A 15,418-nucleotide genomic window follows, 5' to 3' on the forward strand; every position below is an offset into this window, starting at 1 on the left:
CTCCCATTTTTCCTACAAGATGGGCTTAAAAAGTGAGAGACAGCAATATTTGTTGGTTTTCCTGAATTCTCCTCTAGAATGTATTTTGCAACCATGTATTGAATATCAGATTTTAGACCTGGAATTGGAGCTAATGTTCATCTCTGCTTACAGCTAACAAACTTTGGGGAATTTGATACACAGTGAATTATTTTAGTCCTCAAACAAATACTGAAAAGATTTCCTCTCACTACGGAGAACCTCGCTTGCTACCAGCAACACTCAGAACATCTGATGAGAGCTGGCTCTTTGCTTTGCTGTCCTAGTTAGCACGCTATGTTAGCGTACAGCAGGCAGTGATAGCTGGAGAACTGTGTTCCCTATATATCTGTGGAGCTTTTTTCTGCTGCTGCGTAGTAGGAAAACGCTGATTTCTTTATATTTGTGTGGAGAAGAAATCTAGCCTAGTTTTTGGGATTTCAGCTTCAAGTTAGTAAGGAGTCCAATTCCCTCCTCATGGTGCTGCAGGTTTTCTTGGTGAATTCGGTTAACTCTAGCTTTTCTATACCTCCTTTCCTTTCTATGAAACAAGATAAAAGTGTAGTACTGAACGTACAGAAGGATGTTGTCAGATATTCAGATAAAGGAGAGTGTCCAGAGATTTTGGGAATGTTTTTTCTCTGTTTTTGATCCTGTAGCAATTTCATATGCATATACATGAAGTAACAGTTTTTGTTCCTTAATGCAGTGATAATTTTAGGAAGAAGAATTATATTTCTCTCACTTCTGAACTAGTTAGTATTGCTATGTATTTTCTTCTAGGAGCATTAAGTTGCCTGGGAGCAAAAAATCTGTAATTCTCCCATTGTTCCAGTGGTAGAATGTTCCAATCCAGCCTTACAATCCAGGAATGCACTATGTTAATTAGTTATTATGCCACCCAGTCAATGCAAAGGAAGTCAAGAAAGAGACCACTTGGAAACCATTTGGAAAGAATTAGTTTCATGGGGATATTGTAAGCCTTTGGATATATGTTAAGAGCAAATGTAGTGCTCTGTTGTTCTCAGACTTGCATGAGTTGTGATTCTCAGAATTGCTAACTGTATTTCTTTACCACTGTTTTCAAATTGTTCATGAGCTTCTTTTGGCATACGTTGCCCGATTTTATTTCTTAAGAGTAAAACCTTAAATGAACCATTCATGAAACTATTTCAGTCACGCTTTCCTAGAAGTGTGCTGCGTTTCTGGAAAAGTCATTTCCTGCTTTTTTCTTAACCTTTGTACGGATGCTGATAGCATTGAGTTGGATTTAATGGAAAGCGATTGCTCACCTGGAATGACTCTGGGAATTAATATTTGCTGTTTGTCAAAGAATGGCATAGAAAAACACAAAGCAAGATTAGTAGGGTGTTGTCTTTGACAGCTGTACTATGGCACCAAAGTTTGCATTTCACTGGAGGGTGAATACTGCTCCTTCTCCCTCTGCTGCTCCATCCATGGTCTGTGTGCATGTCTCCATTAAGTGCAATTAACAGTTCCTTCTGATGTAAACAGTTCTATGCTTCTTATATGGTGCATGTTGTGAGTTGTTCTCAAAAAAGATAGGTTTTATTGTACCAGTCAAATGAAAGCTTGGCTCCAGAAATTTGAAACAATGGTTTTTTCTTCACAAAGTGGATTTGAATGCAAACTTAGTGATGGACAAGCTCGATTCAAGAGAAAAAAATACTTCATCTTTCTCAACAAACCTAGCTTAAGAAGTTCTCTGGACACAGTTCATGCTGTAGTCTCCTTGTGTTTGAGGAAGGACTAAAAGAGCTGGATCGAGGCTGTTCTTAAGCTCTTTCTACTCACAGGTGATTTCGCATCAGTAAAATTGTTTGTCATTTTCCTGATCTGGTACAATAAGTCATTTTATTTATTTATTGGTATATCCTGTTGAAATAACTCCAGAATATTCCAAACTAGACTGTTCTGTTGAAGTTTTGCAAATACAATACTTGTGCCTGATAAAGGATAGCTGATAGATTGGATGACTGATATCTTGCCTGATTTATGTCTAAACTAAGACAACATAAATTCTTCAAAAACTCATCATGTATCATGTAGATCATACAATAGAAGTTATTACACTGAAGTAATTCAATTAGAAAGTTGTAACAGGTTTTTGTTGTTTTTTTTTTTTTAGTTTGTTTGTTTTTGTCTTTTGAGGCTTTGTTAAGAGATACACAATAATTCAGTTTATTTCTGAGTTCTGCGACCCTGGGCAGCCTGGTCCTGCACATAGCAGGGGGTTGAAACTAGGTGATCACTGGGGTCCTTTTCAACCCAGGCCATTCTATGATTCTATGATTGTTCCTCAGAATGTGCTCATTTATTGCTGGAATTCAGTAACACATCAGCAAGCTGTAATAAAACTGCATATATGTTTTTAATGACCGTGCTTTGAATGTATTACATTTTTAGCTTAGAGGGAAGATTAATGATTATACAATTTTGTATAATGCAAGTAGCATGTTGTAGAGACATTTTACTTGTTCTTAAGTCTAATGGTTTCAAGGTAATACTCATTTTCCTAATAGTCTGAAAATACTTATTGATGTTTTAAATTCACTTCGGACCATAATGTTTGGCAGAGATAAAGCTAATGTGGGCAAAGACGAAGAAATACTTATTATGGTTGTATACATCATTGCTTAAATCATACTTTGAAGTGGAAATTTCAGTTGGCTGGAGTTGTGGTGGTTGTCCAGATCTACTTTGGAAGACAGGTACATGGGTTACTAATCATGAGAGCAGGCACAAAGCTCCTGTCCCTTTGTGTGTATTAACCAGCTATTTGTACACAAAAATAATCTTTCCTAGCGTAGTGCTTTTGGTGTTCTATGGTATGGAGGAGCTTCTGCTCTGCAGCTGTGTTTGCAGTCGTACTGGACTCGCTGTGTTCCTGTTGCTTTATTTTGTTTCATTAGGTTATGTTTTATCAATTTCTGTAACAAGTAGATAAGTCTCTGAAAAAGCACCTAATAACCTCAAGTTAAAAGGCTTGTGTAATAATTTTGTAAAAATTGAAACTTAAGTTTCCAAGCGAATAAAACCTCTTTCTCCGATTTTGCTTGATAAGAAAGATGTGACTTAATTAATTTTTCTTTATTTATTTTTGGGACAGAAAATTTTCATCCTGAAGTTCCATTCTGGAAAAGTGATAAATCTTTAGTAACTTGTATGTTATAATACTTGTATGTTCAAAACACATACCTAGGCAGCATTTTAGTTATCATGCAGAGTTGTATCAGTTTTTTATTAATTTCTTTAGGAATTGGAAAACTTGGATTTAGAGAGCACTGTAAGAAATATTGTTCTAGAAATCTGTTGACATTCTAAAAGCACCTGTTATAAAAGCTGGTAAATGGTAATTCAGCCTAATAGCTGGGAGAACAATGGCACGTTGCTAGCTTCTTTAAAATTCATAAATGAATGAGAAACTAAAATAAGCTGAAAAAATACAGTTATGACACTAATGTGTGCTTTGTTCATTTATTTGACAAGTGTTTTTGTTCTAATTATGTAAGTTCCAAATATATGGTAAAAGCATTAGTGAAATTAGATTTCATTAATTTTCCACATACTGAGTAGTTAGAAGAGCCTGCTTTCTCTGGGTCCAAATGTGGCATGGGGTAGTGTGAATGGATGAGGAATTCAGTGAGGATGCCCTGACAGTCCTTGAAATGCGATCAATTCAGTTTAAACCAATCTCTTAGCCCCTTTCAGAAGTGTGGTTTTAATTCAAAACTTATTTTGAGTAATTTTTTGATGAAATTTTTTGATGTTTCCTTTCAGAGACCAGGGTAGTATGCCGTGTGCACTGTTGTATGTGTAAAATGTTATGAAACTCCACCGTTCTGATCAACCAAGAGAACATGGGAGCTATTTAAGCAGAAACAGAAAGGACATTTGGTACTGTTTAAAATGTTAAGAGCATCTTTCCTTCCTGTTATCTAACTCTTGCTGTATTTGTTCAGCTAGGATTGTGTGTTAGCAGAGCTTCAGCATCTGTCCTCAATCTCAACTGCTGCCTGGTGCTGCTCCCAATGTGCCGCATCCTCTTGGCCTTTCTCAGGGGATCTCAGAAGGTGAGTACTGTCCTCAGAACTCACCAGTTAAGAAGTAAAGTCCCTGGTTTATATTGTCTAAACATAATAAGAACTAAATGTTTTACCACTGTTTATTCTACATTATATGCCAGCATGGTGCAGTAGCACAGATGTTCAGGCTGGACCAGATTCTCAGCAGCCTGACTTAGCTGTAGGTGTCCGGGTTCATTGCAGGGAAGTTGGACAGGGCAAGTAAAGGTCATCTAGTCCAGCTCAAATGATTTTATGATTCTGTGAAATTCAACCTCAATTCATGACCTCACTGACAGTAATGCCTTGGCTGGCATTGTCTGGTTTGATTGGACTTGTTGCAATGAAAGTTTCTTGAAGTCTTTTTGGTAGGATGTGAGCTTGCTGAGGAACTTTGACCAGATGAGTTCTGCTCCTTTCCCAACTCTAATGTAAAAGACATCTATGTCCCCCCTACTGCTGTAGTAGAATTGTGGTAGAGTTCAAGAGCAAAAAAATTCAACTCTGTATGACTTGAAAAGTGCCACTGGAGATAAAAATACTCAAACTGTTATATTAGTTATCATGGGAGGGAAAAAACTTCTGGCAAAGCTAAGATGGCTTCTTTTCTTATGTATTCAGTAACTGAGCTTGTTTGTGATTCACAGGTTACTTTGAGAGAAATACAAATAATGATTTTAGGGAAAGTGAAAGTGTTTTCTAGATGGTTGAAAATTGAACCCACCAGTCCTATTCATCATGTGGCAGTACTTACAAGACTGTATGCCTGTAGATGCTCACTTGAGGAGTCAGTGACACCTACAGCAATTAATGCTAGAATTAGGAATTTTAAGGGCAGAAGAGATGTTACTTTATATGTACTTAACATCTTTGTAGCATCTTTGTAACTGATGCAACTGAAAGTTCTTAATCAACACCTCAAAACTGTCTTATTCTCATAAACCTGTAGTTTTTAGATTAGGTGATTATTTAACATAGTAAAAGCTGAAGTTACTGTTAAATCCCTTCAGTTGCTGTTAGTATTTTTTTTCTTTGCTTTGTTTTAGAAGAGAGATTGCTTGAATTCTTCTTTTATTAGGTTGCCAGCAGGAAGACCAGAAGGCTGATAGACAAAAGTAAAACTTTCCATGTGACATGTGGTGTTACAATATGCATCTTTTCAGGTGAGATCTTACTGTTCTGAGCAGCACCTTCTTTGGGAACATGCTGAACAAGGCAGTATTTTGTGCTTTTTCTTGTACAGTGCATTTGGGGGTAGTCTTGCTCTGTGCTTTCCTGCCTTAAATTGTGAATGCTTTCTCTGCTGTCTATGGGTTTTGTTTTATTTTTCCTTTAAACACATGAGGTTATGATCTAGATCCAAAGCTTTCCTTAAAATTGCAGGAATTCCAAATTTCCTTAAAATTTGGAAGGAAATGAGATCAGGTCAGAATCTGCCATTATAAGTGATCCTAGATGGTGGTTCAGAAATTTGCATGAAGAGGCAAGGTACTGCAGAGTGCCCTGCAGTGGAGACAATTCCTCATTCAGTGAAGAAGAAACATTCTTTGGTGGGCACCTTTCAATGTTATTTCTCAGCTGAAGCATTTCAGTGAGAAATTATTGCTGTAGTGTGAAAAAGTCTTAAAATACATACAACTTTCTGCTAGGAATATCTAGTATCTTCTGTAAGCCCTGATGCATCCTTCATAGTTGATGGGATTGTTACTTGGCACCTGTGGAGCCACTTCTGTTTTGTTCAGAGCAAAATATACCTCTTGTTGATCTCAGTTTTCATTTGTGGTTTTTTTTTTTGTTTGTTTTAGTTTTACATGTTGCTGCTCATCTGGTGAATGCTCTTAACTTCTCTGAGAATTACAATGAAGATTTTCTGGCAATAAATGCAGCAAACTATCGTGGTGAGGTGAGCCAGCTATCCTTTTATATTTTGAATTTAAATGCGTAATTCAAATATTTGAGTGTTGCTATATCCAGTTGCTTCGTACAATCCATCCTGTGAGCTATACTATATAGATCACTGCTGCTTTTTGCACTGAAAAAACTGTTGTATGGATTGCTGTGGATTTTATTCACCTCTGGACAAAGCATGTTTTGACAACCTTGTTAAGCCAGCAGTATTCTCACTTATTTCACTAGGAGGTGTAGAATGCTGCCACCAAGTCATCTAATCTTGCTCTTCATTCTGCTTTCTTACTTCTTTCTCTTTATTGTGTGGACTGAGCTGGAAGACTTCTGCTGCTGTTTTGAGGGAGCTACATTCTGCATTTCCAGTGTTGAGATTGTAATGCCACCGTGTACTGGGACTATGAGAATAGCTGAGACTTGACACTGATCTGCACTTCTAAACTGCAATGGGAACTGTGCTAAGCGTGGAATTACTTGTCTGCATCAACTGGGCTGGAAGCTAATTTCTACTTACAGAAGTGGCTTGTCTGCCTGTGATGCAGATCTTTTGAAGGCATATCAGAGTCCTAGTCCCCTTCTGCATTTGGCACTAGAAATGTGCAGATCTCAGGATTAAGATTGAAATCCAGAACTTTTTCTTCCCTGGGCTATGATCTTGTTTATATTCATTCTAATCTCAAGTCTTCATTTATTTTCTACCAAATACGTTGGGAAGGATTTAAAATGATCGCATCCCAGCTGCATCCTTTCCTGAAAAAGGAAAACTTGAGTCAGCCTAGGCTCATAAGGACCAACAACCAAGGTCTTTTACTCCCTGGGTGGATGACCTAATTCCTGAGCTATGCTATGGAGAGGCAAACATACCAACACCAACTGTTGTGCTGATTGAACTCAGGAGTCTGTGTGTGCTAGGAGTGGTCTAGTAGATATAGTCTCATCCGGAAGGTTGTCAAGAGCTTGCCTCAGGGAAGAACACACCAGGGTATGGATGGCAGCCTCTGCTAAACAGACTTAGGAATTTTGCAATAGAAAATGAAGATGAAACAAGTTTTTAGTAACTCTAGGATGAAAGGCTCCTGGATTTTAGGTACTTTAATAGCTCTCAAGCATTTCTTCTTGAATTCCTCTTAAATGTGTTCCATTAATTGTGATGAGCAGTCTGGATGCTACCGGCATCCTGTGTTTGTGGTTGGAAGAGTGTGCATGTTTGGATGCAGATGATGCTTAGTTTTTCCTGATTTGTATGAAAAGTGCTCATTTCCCTTCACTGCCTTTTGTTACAAGTTTGCTTGTTAAAAAAGTCTCTGCAGTGAAGACAGAAATTTCATGAGACTTAAGATCTGGGGAGTGGGACAGTTTTCTTTTCACATGGATATAAAATTATTTACTGACCTTTTTTCCCCCTGATTGTTTTTTAGGACCCAAGAAAACTGCTTTTTGCTACTGGTAAGTCTGTTGCAAAACCAAAAGAGAAAGTTTACTGCTTTTCTTCATCAATCTCCAGACAAAACAATTTGATTATCTGTTTGCATGCTGCATTTGTTGTCTCTCAGCGAAGCTACGTTGTTTGTGTTAATATACCCAGGGTTTGCTTACCCAGCAGTCATGAGGGAGGAGTTACATAAGCCTCTGTAGTAGGATGAACAACATCTTCAAAGCTGTTTTGTCCAGATGAGTCAGTAGAAAATCATTAGTTTCAAACAGAGATTCTGCATATTAAAACCAAATTCCTAAATGATTCAATTTCTAGAAAACAGAAACATAACAAAAAAAGCAGTATTCTTGCTTCAGCAGGTCTATTAAAAAGCTTTTTTTTGACTTCAGAGAAATTTAAGCCCACTACCCAGCTATCAAGCTTCAGCACTTTTGCAGTGTAAATAAATGAAGATGTATTTGGGGCAGGAATTTGAAACAACATTTTAATTATGGAGGGGTTAGGCATAAGCCTGAGCTGTAGTGCTTTGCTAGTGCATAAAGGTCTTTCCTGATGTTGTATGTTTCACTCTTATTTTTATCAAATGCAAAACTACTGACTTGATAGCATTTAAAGCAAGACAGAAAAGAATCAGTCTGAACAGCAGTGAATTTGGGTTACTGAATAGGCCTGTAAATGTGTCAGTCTTGATAAGCTTGCTATTTATTAGAGACTCTGGGAAAAGTGCTTTCCAAAAACCTTAAGCAAGGTTTAGATGAGTTTAGTGGAAGTAAAAAAGTGAGATAGTTGAAATTGATATTACTACGAATGAATTGGATACGTTTGTGTCAGAGAGGAGATTGATTGCAGACTGCATATCCAACTAGATTAAGGAAGAAGTGAGTCATAAAATATACTGAATTGGAAGGAAACCACCAGGATTGTTGTGTCCAACTCCATGTTCCGCAAAGGACTACCTATAAGGAAGGAGGCAGCAGGAAGAATGCACATTTTCTAATGCAACTGTTTTTAATTGTAATCTTTCCATGAAAGGATAAAATTATGTAGTCTGTGCAAAAACTTAAATGGATTGTAGGCCCAGGATTTTTCCTACAGCTTGTAAAAGCTGAAGTTTGATTTGAGACACATCAGATTTTAGTTATAAGACTTCTCAGCAAGTGGATGATGTGTGGTTATGAAAGGATGAGATTGAAATTTGTCTCTTTATCACTAGAAAGTCTAAAATCGCAATTAATTATTTAAAACTAAAAAAGCTAGCTTGTTCTTAAATATAGGATGTGATCATGTGAAAAGATCCTGGACCCCCTAAAATCTGGTTTTACCGTTATAATTCCATGAAATCAGTTTGAGACACTTATATTCTGATGCTAAAAGGATACTTACATGCCATTGTGCTCACTGGTTGGCCTAGCTGACTTTGCTTAAATCTAAAAACCATGTGTTTAGACCAGGAACCATACTTAAAAACTTACGAGAGTTTACATTCTTCAGGAAGTGAAATGTTTTAACGTAATGCTTCATGGCTTCTAGGTTCTTAGTTCTCAATTCAGACGCTTAGTTCCTTAGAGAGCAATTTTTATGATAAAGTGCTCATCACCAAAGTGTAACTCTGGTTGGAATTTGTCCAATCTGTCTTCAGGCAGATGATATACTGTAATTTTTGTGCAAGATTCTACCTTAGGATGCGATGAATCATATCCTAGATAAACTTAGTTCTCTCCTTTGACTGAAAATGGAGCCCAGATAGACTAGTTCTGACACTGGAGTTCGTATTTGAGCAGATGAGTCCAATCCTTAATTTTTTTTTAACCTCTTTCAGTTTTGGCTGTAGATCACTCTCACAGACCTTGCTCTACGGGCAACAATTTCAAGCATATTACAATGCCACAGAGAATAATTTCAGGCTCTTTCTCATTCCAGGATGAAATGGGTTGGCAAACAATTGCAGTGACAGCTTGCACTGAAATTGATTTGTTTGAAATTTTGTCCCTGATCAGGTTTATAATTGTAGTGTTCAACAGAGTTTGGAGTTTGGAATAAAAAAGAAATGCCAAAACTTGGACAGTCAGTCTTACAAATAAAGATACAGGATTAATTCTTACTTATCTGTCTGGTAGATAAGTATACCTCCCCAAAATTTAAATATAAGTTATATAATGTTTGTTTTAGTTCCAGGTCTGACTGGAGTCATTATGGTTTTAGTGCTATTCCTAATGTGTACAGCATCTACATATGCCATCAGGTAAGACATAATCTGATCATTATGCTGAAGAATGCTATTTAAGTAATCATATTCTTACACAGATTAGAGGGAATGAAGGGCAAATGCAATATGAGATGAGAAATATTTAAATGAATGTTAAAAATACCAGCTTTCTTGCCTTTTTTTTTTTTAAATAACTTTGCAAGCAAATTAGTGCAGAGAATATTTAATTACAAAAACTGATTAAATTTTCTTCAGAATAAACTTTTTTTTTTTTCGAAGGACATACACAGTTAAAAATCTAGAACTTTACAAGTTTGAATAGTTCTTTTATCCTGTTTGTCTAAGGAAGCAGAAAACTAAAACATAACAAATTTTTCTGTCCAATGCATAAATAGCCTCCATTGGAAAATAGTGATATCTTTATCTTAATTATTTTCACCAATTAATTGTAAAAACCAATTTTTTTAAACAACCAAAGCAAAGCAAACAAAGACAGAACTGTGCTACTAAAGTAGAATGTAGTTTTGTTTTTGTCTTTTTTTTTTTTAAGTTCTTCTAGGCTTATGGTTATCAAATATATTCTTATTAATGTAGATGATACTTTAAAAGGTGCAGTGCATTACTGACTCAGAATAACTGTTGGGATTCCTGGAGGTTTGGTCCTCTGGTGAGTTCATGTTCTGCACCAACATTATTGAATATGTATTGTTGTTCATCAAGTGAGATCCTTGAAGGATCTAACCCAACAAAGTAGCCTTTTATAGGCGTGTGTTCTGCTATTGATACAGTCTTTGGTGAGTTAAAAGGTTGGCTGTGAATACGTCATCCCAGTTCTGCAAACACTGCAGGATATTTTAATTCCATGTCTTCAAACATGGGAGATGCTCAGCTGCTGTGAGCTTGATGTGTGGTTTTGAACTATGTTGAAATAATGTCTTCTCTCGGAAGCAGTGTTACTGGGTGCTCAATCAGGAAAACAGTTCAGCAAATACTTCTGCATTCCTCCTAGCCAGGGGTACTTCCAGACTGAGAGCTTTGTGAGGAACTGGAAGGTACAGAAGTACAGAATTAGACTGCTACACAAAGTGGCAGACACAGTTGCATGTTACATAGTCCACACAGACTGTTCTTCTTGCAAAAGAAAGCCAGTTTAGGGAGGATGGAAAAATGAAACAATTACTTCACGCTGCAGCAGTGAGCCAGAACAGTCTTGTTTTCTCCAAGGCCATTAGAAATTAGAAAAAAGGAAACAGAGCCCCCAACTTTTATTGATGGTTGGGAAACTTGAGGAAATGTTTGCAACTGCATGTCCTTGGAAATAATTTTAAGGTTCATGCAACAAAGGTTTACAGATTTCTGAGTTACATCTTTGCTATTTCCTTCTTCAATTACTCTAACTGCAAATGTGTTTTTGTGCCATCTAGCCAGCAGAATCAAAGCTCTGAGCAGATCAGCTGCATCGACTATTACTTAATCAGTAATTCTTATTTAAAGATTTGTCCTGGCTTCTCTCTCAGGCATATGGCTCAAACTTGTCTTTGTGGTCTGTTTTACTAAGGAAATGAGCTTCTGTGTGCATCTGTCTTTCTCTTTTTTTATTTCTTTCCATGTGAATTCTCAGGTGCCTAACGATGGCTAAACTCATGCTACAGTTTTTAGGAAAATTAATTATCAGAAACTGGGTTTTTTTTTTTCCTTAATTAAAGTTGTTCAGATCATACTGTCTTGGATTTCAGCTCTAACACACTCTTGCAAACTGAACTCCTTAATCATATGAGTCTTCCTTCATGTGTTCCTCCTTATTTTTTTCTGTTCTTGATTTTCATGCCATTTTCATGTCTTTACCTGTTCAGTAGACTGTATGAGTAAGTATTGAGAGAATTGAATTTGGTCTTTATGGTTTGAAGATGGGAAGTGAATTCTGTTTAAAAATTTTTTACCATGTCATACCTGAGAATCACATCACCATTTTTTTGTTCAGTAATTATTTATTGGAAGGCATATAAAGTTGCTAGAAGCTGCAATTAATCATGTGGATAAATGTTGACATTTTAGCTAACTTTCAAATTAATGTTGCTCAAGATCATTTCCATTAAACACAATTACTACAGTGTTGGAAATTGTATGTTTAAAGTGGCTCAAATGACATCTCTTTTTATGGTAAAATGCTCCAGCATTCAGTTTCATCTACTAAACTACTACTTATATCTTCCCTTTCAAAACTCTCTGTAATAGGGTTTAAAACATTTTTCCAAAGCTATGCTGTTTACTGTATCCCTTTAAAAGTGTCATAGTCTTACATTTCTCAATGTTTCCTCTTGCTGATATTCACCTGCTACATTCTCAAGTAAAAAAAAAAAAAAAAAAAAATTATACAAACAACTTGATCTCCAATTCCCATGAATTTGGGTTGGTGCGAAATAACAATCCTTGTTTTGATTAATATCAATTTTAAACTCTAAGAAGAAGATAAGGAAAGCAATGCTCTAAAGAACTGTATGAATATGACAGTATGAAGGTTACTGAGTGTGTTAGAATACTGTGAGCATGTGTAGGGCACAGCTTAAAAAGAATGCAAGTAAGAAAACACGATTAAAATGCACCTCACAGTAGAAGACTCAAGGATCTTGATATCTTTTGTTCAGGGAGGTGAGGCTGAGAGGCTGATTGTGTTTAAGAAGAGTTGACACTTCTTCTGAGGAACCGGCATTTATAATAGAGGCATCTGCAAAGAAAGCTGTGAAGAGGGTGAAATGTTCAAGTGACTGGAAGCTGATGCTTAGGCATATTCAGATCAATGATGTACGTTCTTGTCAGTGATAATATTAGCTGTTGAAATCAACTTGTAAGAAGTTGGAATTGACTTTCCACTGCTGAAATGTTGAAAACTTGGTCCATCCTGGGGGAAAAAAAGTGCTAGGATCCAATAAAAATAAGTTCAGTGTGTAGCTTCTGGTGTTTTAGCAAGATACCAAATTAAGCAAGAGCCCCAAGACCTGTTTTGAGTTTAGGAGTAAGCAGGGGTATTCTTTCTGCCTTGTAATGTATTTCCATTCCACATATCAACACTCTTTACTTTTATCTTACTGATGCTTGCTCTCATAGCTCCTTACCGATATTGATGAGTGACTGTGTGGAAATGCCTACCAGGCTGTGGGTAGTTAGAAATGGTTTGAGCTGCCTCAAGTATGGAATGGTGTTAGTGTGATGCTGAATGTGGGAAGGATGGTGGGATGATGAAAGGTTTTCAGAAGTTTTTTGTTGTTGCTAGGTTCTTAAGAACTGCCCTTGCTTGGGTTTTCTTCCCGATTACCCTCAAACAGATTGTCAGAATAGATTTTTTTCTGTCTTGAGAAAAGAAATTTGCCTGTATTCACAGGCAAACAGTGAAGCGTACTAGCTAGCTGTTTATTTAAAAGACTATAGGAGGGGAAAATAATCTGGAAAAATTTAGCTATCTCAGAAGAATTGCTTCTTAAATGATATTCTCAAGAGTTTGGGTTGCTTTTTATTTAATAGTTATTTTGGCTTATTTGCCGGCTAGCTTTTTTGTTTTGGAAGGGACTTTTCTACCATGCTGTGAATGTGAGAGATGTTTGTGTGCTGTGAAGGATTTTCTTAATCATTTGGTTGGTTTGTTGTTTTGTTTTGCTGAATATTTTACTCAGGAGAAAGCGAGTTTCTAACCTCAGTTCCAAACGGACATTTCATTGGAATTGGTTCTGTTTAAATTTCCTAACAAATTACTGATGAAATCCGCTTTCCTCTTTATGTGCCCTGGTCTGCATAGTGGTGATGTTCTTGTATGTCTCAAGGCCATCAGTCCTGGAGTCCAACCATATGCGTTTCCCCTGTCTCCGAAGTTCTCCTGGCTGTCCTCTTGTTTCTTCTTCCTGTAGTCCCCTTTTTCTGTTGCATCTCCTTTCCCTCCACACCCACAAACATTTCTTGTACCTTTCCCACTAGCCTATCTTCTGCTGTCTACTCTACCTTTTAGGATGCAGTCATGGTACTTTGAACACTGCAGTCCTGTGGCTCAGAAGGCTGAAGAAGTGTTGTAGCAATTTAGGACCTATGAAAATAGGGAAGTCTCCTGATTTAGAAACAAGTCTTCAACTGCTCTGAATGTCCACTTCATTCTCTTTTGCTATTTAATTGTGTGCCAGTCACCTTAGCTTATTTGCCAAGATTGTATTTCTGTAGGAATATATACTGGGCTTTGACTATTCTACATGACTACATGCTGAATAAGAGTATCCTGTGTGCACAAATCTGCTTTTAACTAGCAATGATTCTGTCTGACCGAAATAGCATTGAACCATGGTTTATTCTTTTCAGGGTTTCAAACTATGACATCTTCTGGTATACCCACAACCTTTTCTTTGTCTTCTATATACTGCTGATGCTCCATGTTTCTGGGTAAGTAAATGAAAAATACTGTCCCTTTTCCTGAAGCACAGAAGCTGTTCTCTTAACTGTTGTTTTTCCTGACATCTCTTGTGCAACATAGGCCAAATTCTTGACAGGACACTGTCATCTTTAGTTCTTCAAAAAGTTGTGTTTTTTTTTAAGTAAAGTTCAGACTGTAACTTGGAGAATGAGCTAGCACAAATTTCTTCACTTTGAAGTTCATCTTGAAGTTGTCCATTTTACCATTTTCTACAGGGAAATCAAGATAACATTTTTTCTTTATGTGCCCTATCACCTGTCTGCTGAGAGGCAGATAAGAAGTTTCTCTTTAGTCTCAACCTTCCATTTTCAACCCCAAGGAGAGAGAAGGAATGGCCTCTCTATTGCTCATTGCTTTAATAAAAAACTTTCTTAATGTTTTCACAAACTTGAGATACTGATACGTCATCAAGATGGTTTCTTTTGGTGAGGTCCAAAAAACCCAGATCTACTGCAGGGTAAAGCAGCTTTCACACACTATGCTGTGTGGAAATGTGGTCCGCTAACATGAACAAACTTTCCTCTGTGAAAGTAAGTGCAGAGTTTGATATAAGAAAGGGAAGGTATATTTGAACAAGGTTAATTTCTTTGTGTCATCAAATACCTATTGAAACGTGGAACACTGGAATGTCTGCACAGCTCCGAGCACTGCTGTTTAAACAGTAAAAGGTAATTAGGCCTAGCCAGATCACAGTTGGAATATGTTGTTGAACAAAATAAACGCAGCTTGAGATCTGCTGAATTGAAATAATGAGTAGAAAACATTGAAACTCGTGGATATAATTCTGGTTTTCTGTGGGTTTTCTGTGGGTTTTCTGTCTTTTTCATTTTTCTGTGGCGTGGGTCTTCATTGTAACTGGCAGAAGTGAATCTAACCTGTTCTCCCCTCCCTGGGGCAGGTAGAACTTCTGCTAAATTATTCCTGACAGGGGTTTTCTTCTTGAAAACCTCTGATGACTGAGATCTTCTTACCTCTTTAGGCAGTCAGTTTTAGTGACTACCTTGTAAGTATTTCTCATGTCCAGTTTAAATCATCTCTGCCTTATCCTTTGCCCATTGCCCTCTCAGCCATGTTGCCACTTCATGAAAGAGGGAGACTAGTTGGACAAATCTGCAAACCAAGACTGCAGGAATACACCAAGCACTGAATAGGCATCTCCTCCTACAGAGCCTCTTTAGTGATGAATTGGAAGATCTTTCAGACTGTATCTGAAAGAACTGAGTATCAGATGAAAGTGAGAGAAAGTTGAGTCATGGAGAGTGGGAGTCAGTTAAAGTTTAAGATGCCTAAATTTAGGTCTCTGCATGTTTTCTGAGCGT

General features: G+C 37.1%; 1 protein-coding gene across 4 annotated transcripts in view; it reads left to right on the top strand.

The window, feature by feature from the left end:
* Window positions 1-15,418, top strand: part of NOX4 (NADPH oxidase 4) — a 173,710-nt gene that overhangs the window by 9,864 nt on the left and 148,428 nt on the right. For 3 of the 4 annotated variants that reach the window (XR_014881130.1, XR_014881131.1, XM_085216403.1), the window contains exons 3-8: window positions 4,002-4,112; window positions 5,182-5,266; window positions 5,909-6,006; window positions 7,427-7,454; window positions 9,613-9,685; window positions 13,988-14,068. Coding sequence is in view for 2 of the 4 variants with exons in the window: in XM_085216403.1 (XP_085072529.1) it covers window positions 4,002-4,112; window positions 5,182-5,266; window positions 5,909-6,006; window positions 7,427-7,454; window positions 9,613-9,685; window positions 13,988-14,068 (476 nt within the window). In the remaining 2 variants the exon portion in view is untranslated. The remainder of the gene's footprint in view (window positions 1-4,001; window positions 4,113-5,181; window positions 5,267-5,908; window positions 6,007-7,426; window positions 7,455-9,612; window positions 9,686-13,987; window positions 14,069-15,418) is intronic. The other variant, XM_085216404.1, reaches the window with a different exon arrangement.

Source organism: Meleagris gallopavo, chromosome 1 (assembly GCF_905368555.1).
Source record: "Meleagris gallopavo chromosome 1, MGAL_WU_HG_1.1, whole genome shotgun sequence".
NCBI lineage: Eukaryota > Metazoa > Chordata > Aves > Galliformes > Phasianidae > Meleagris > Meleagris gallopavo.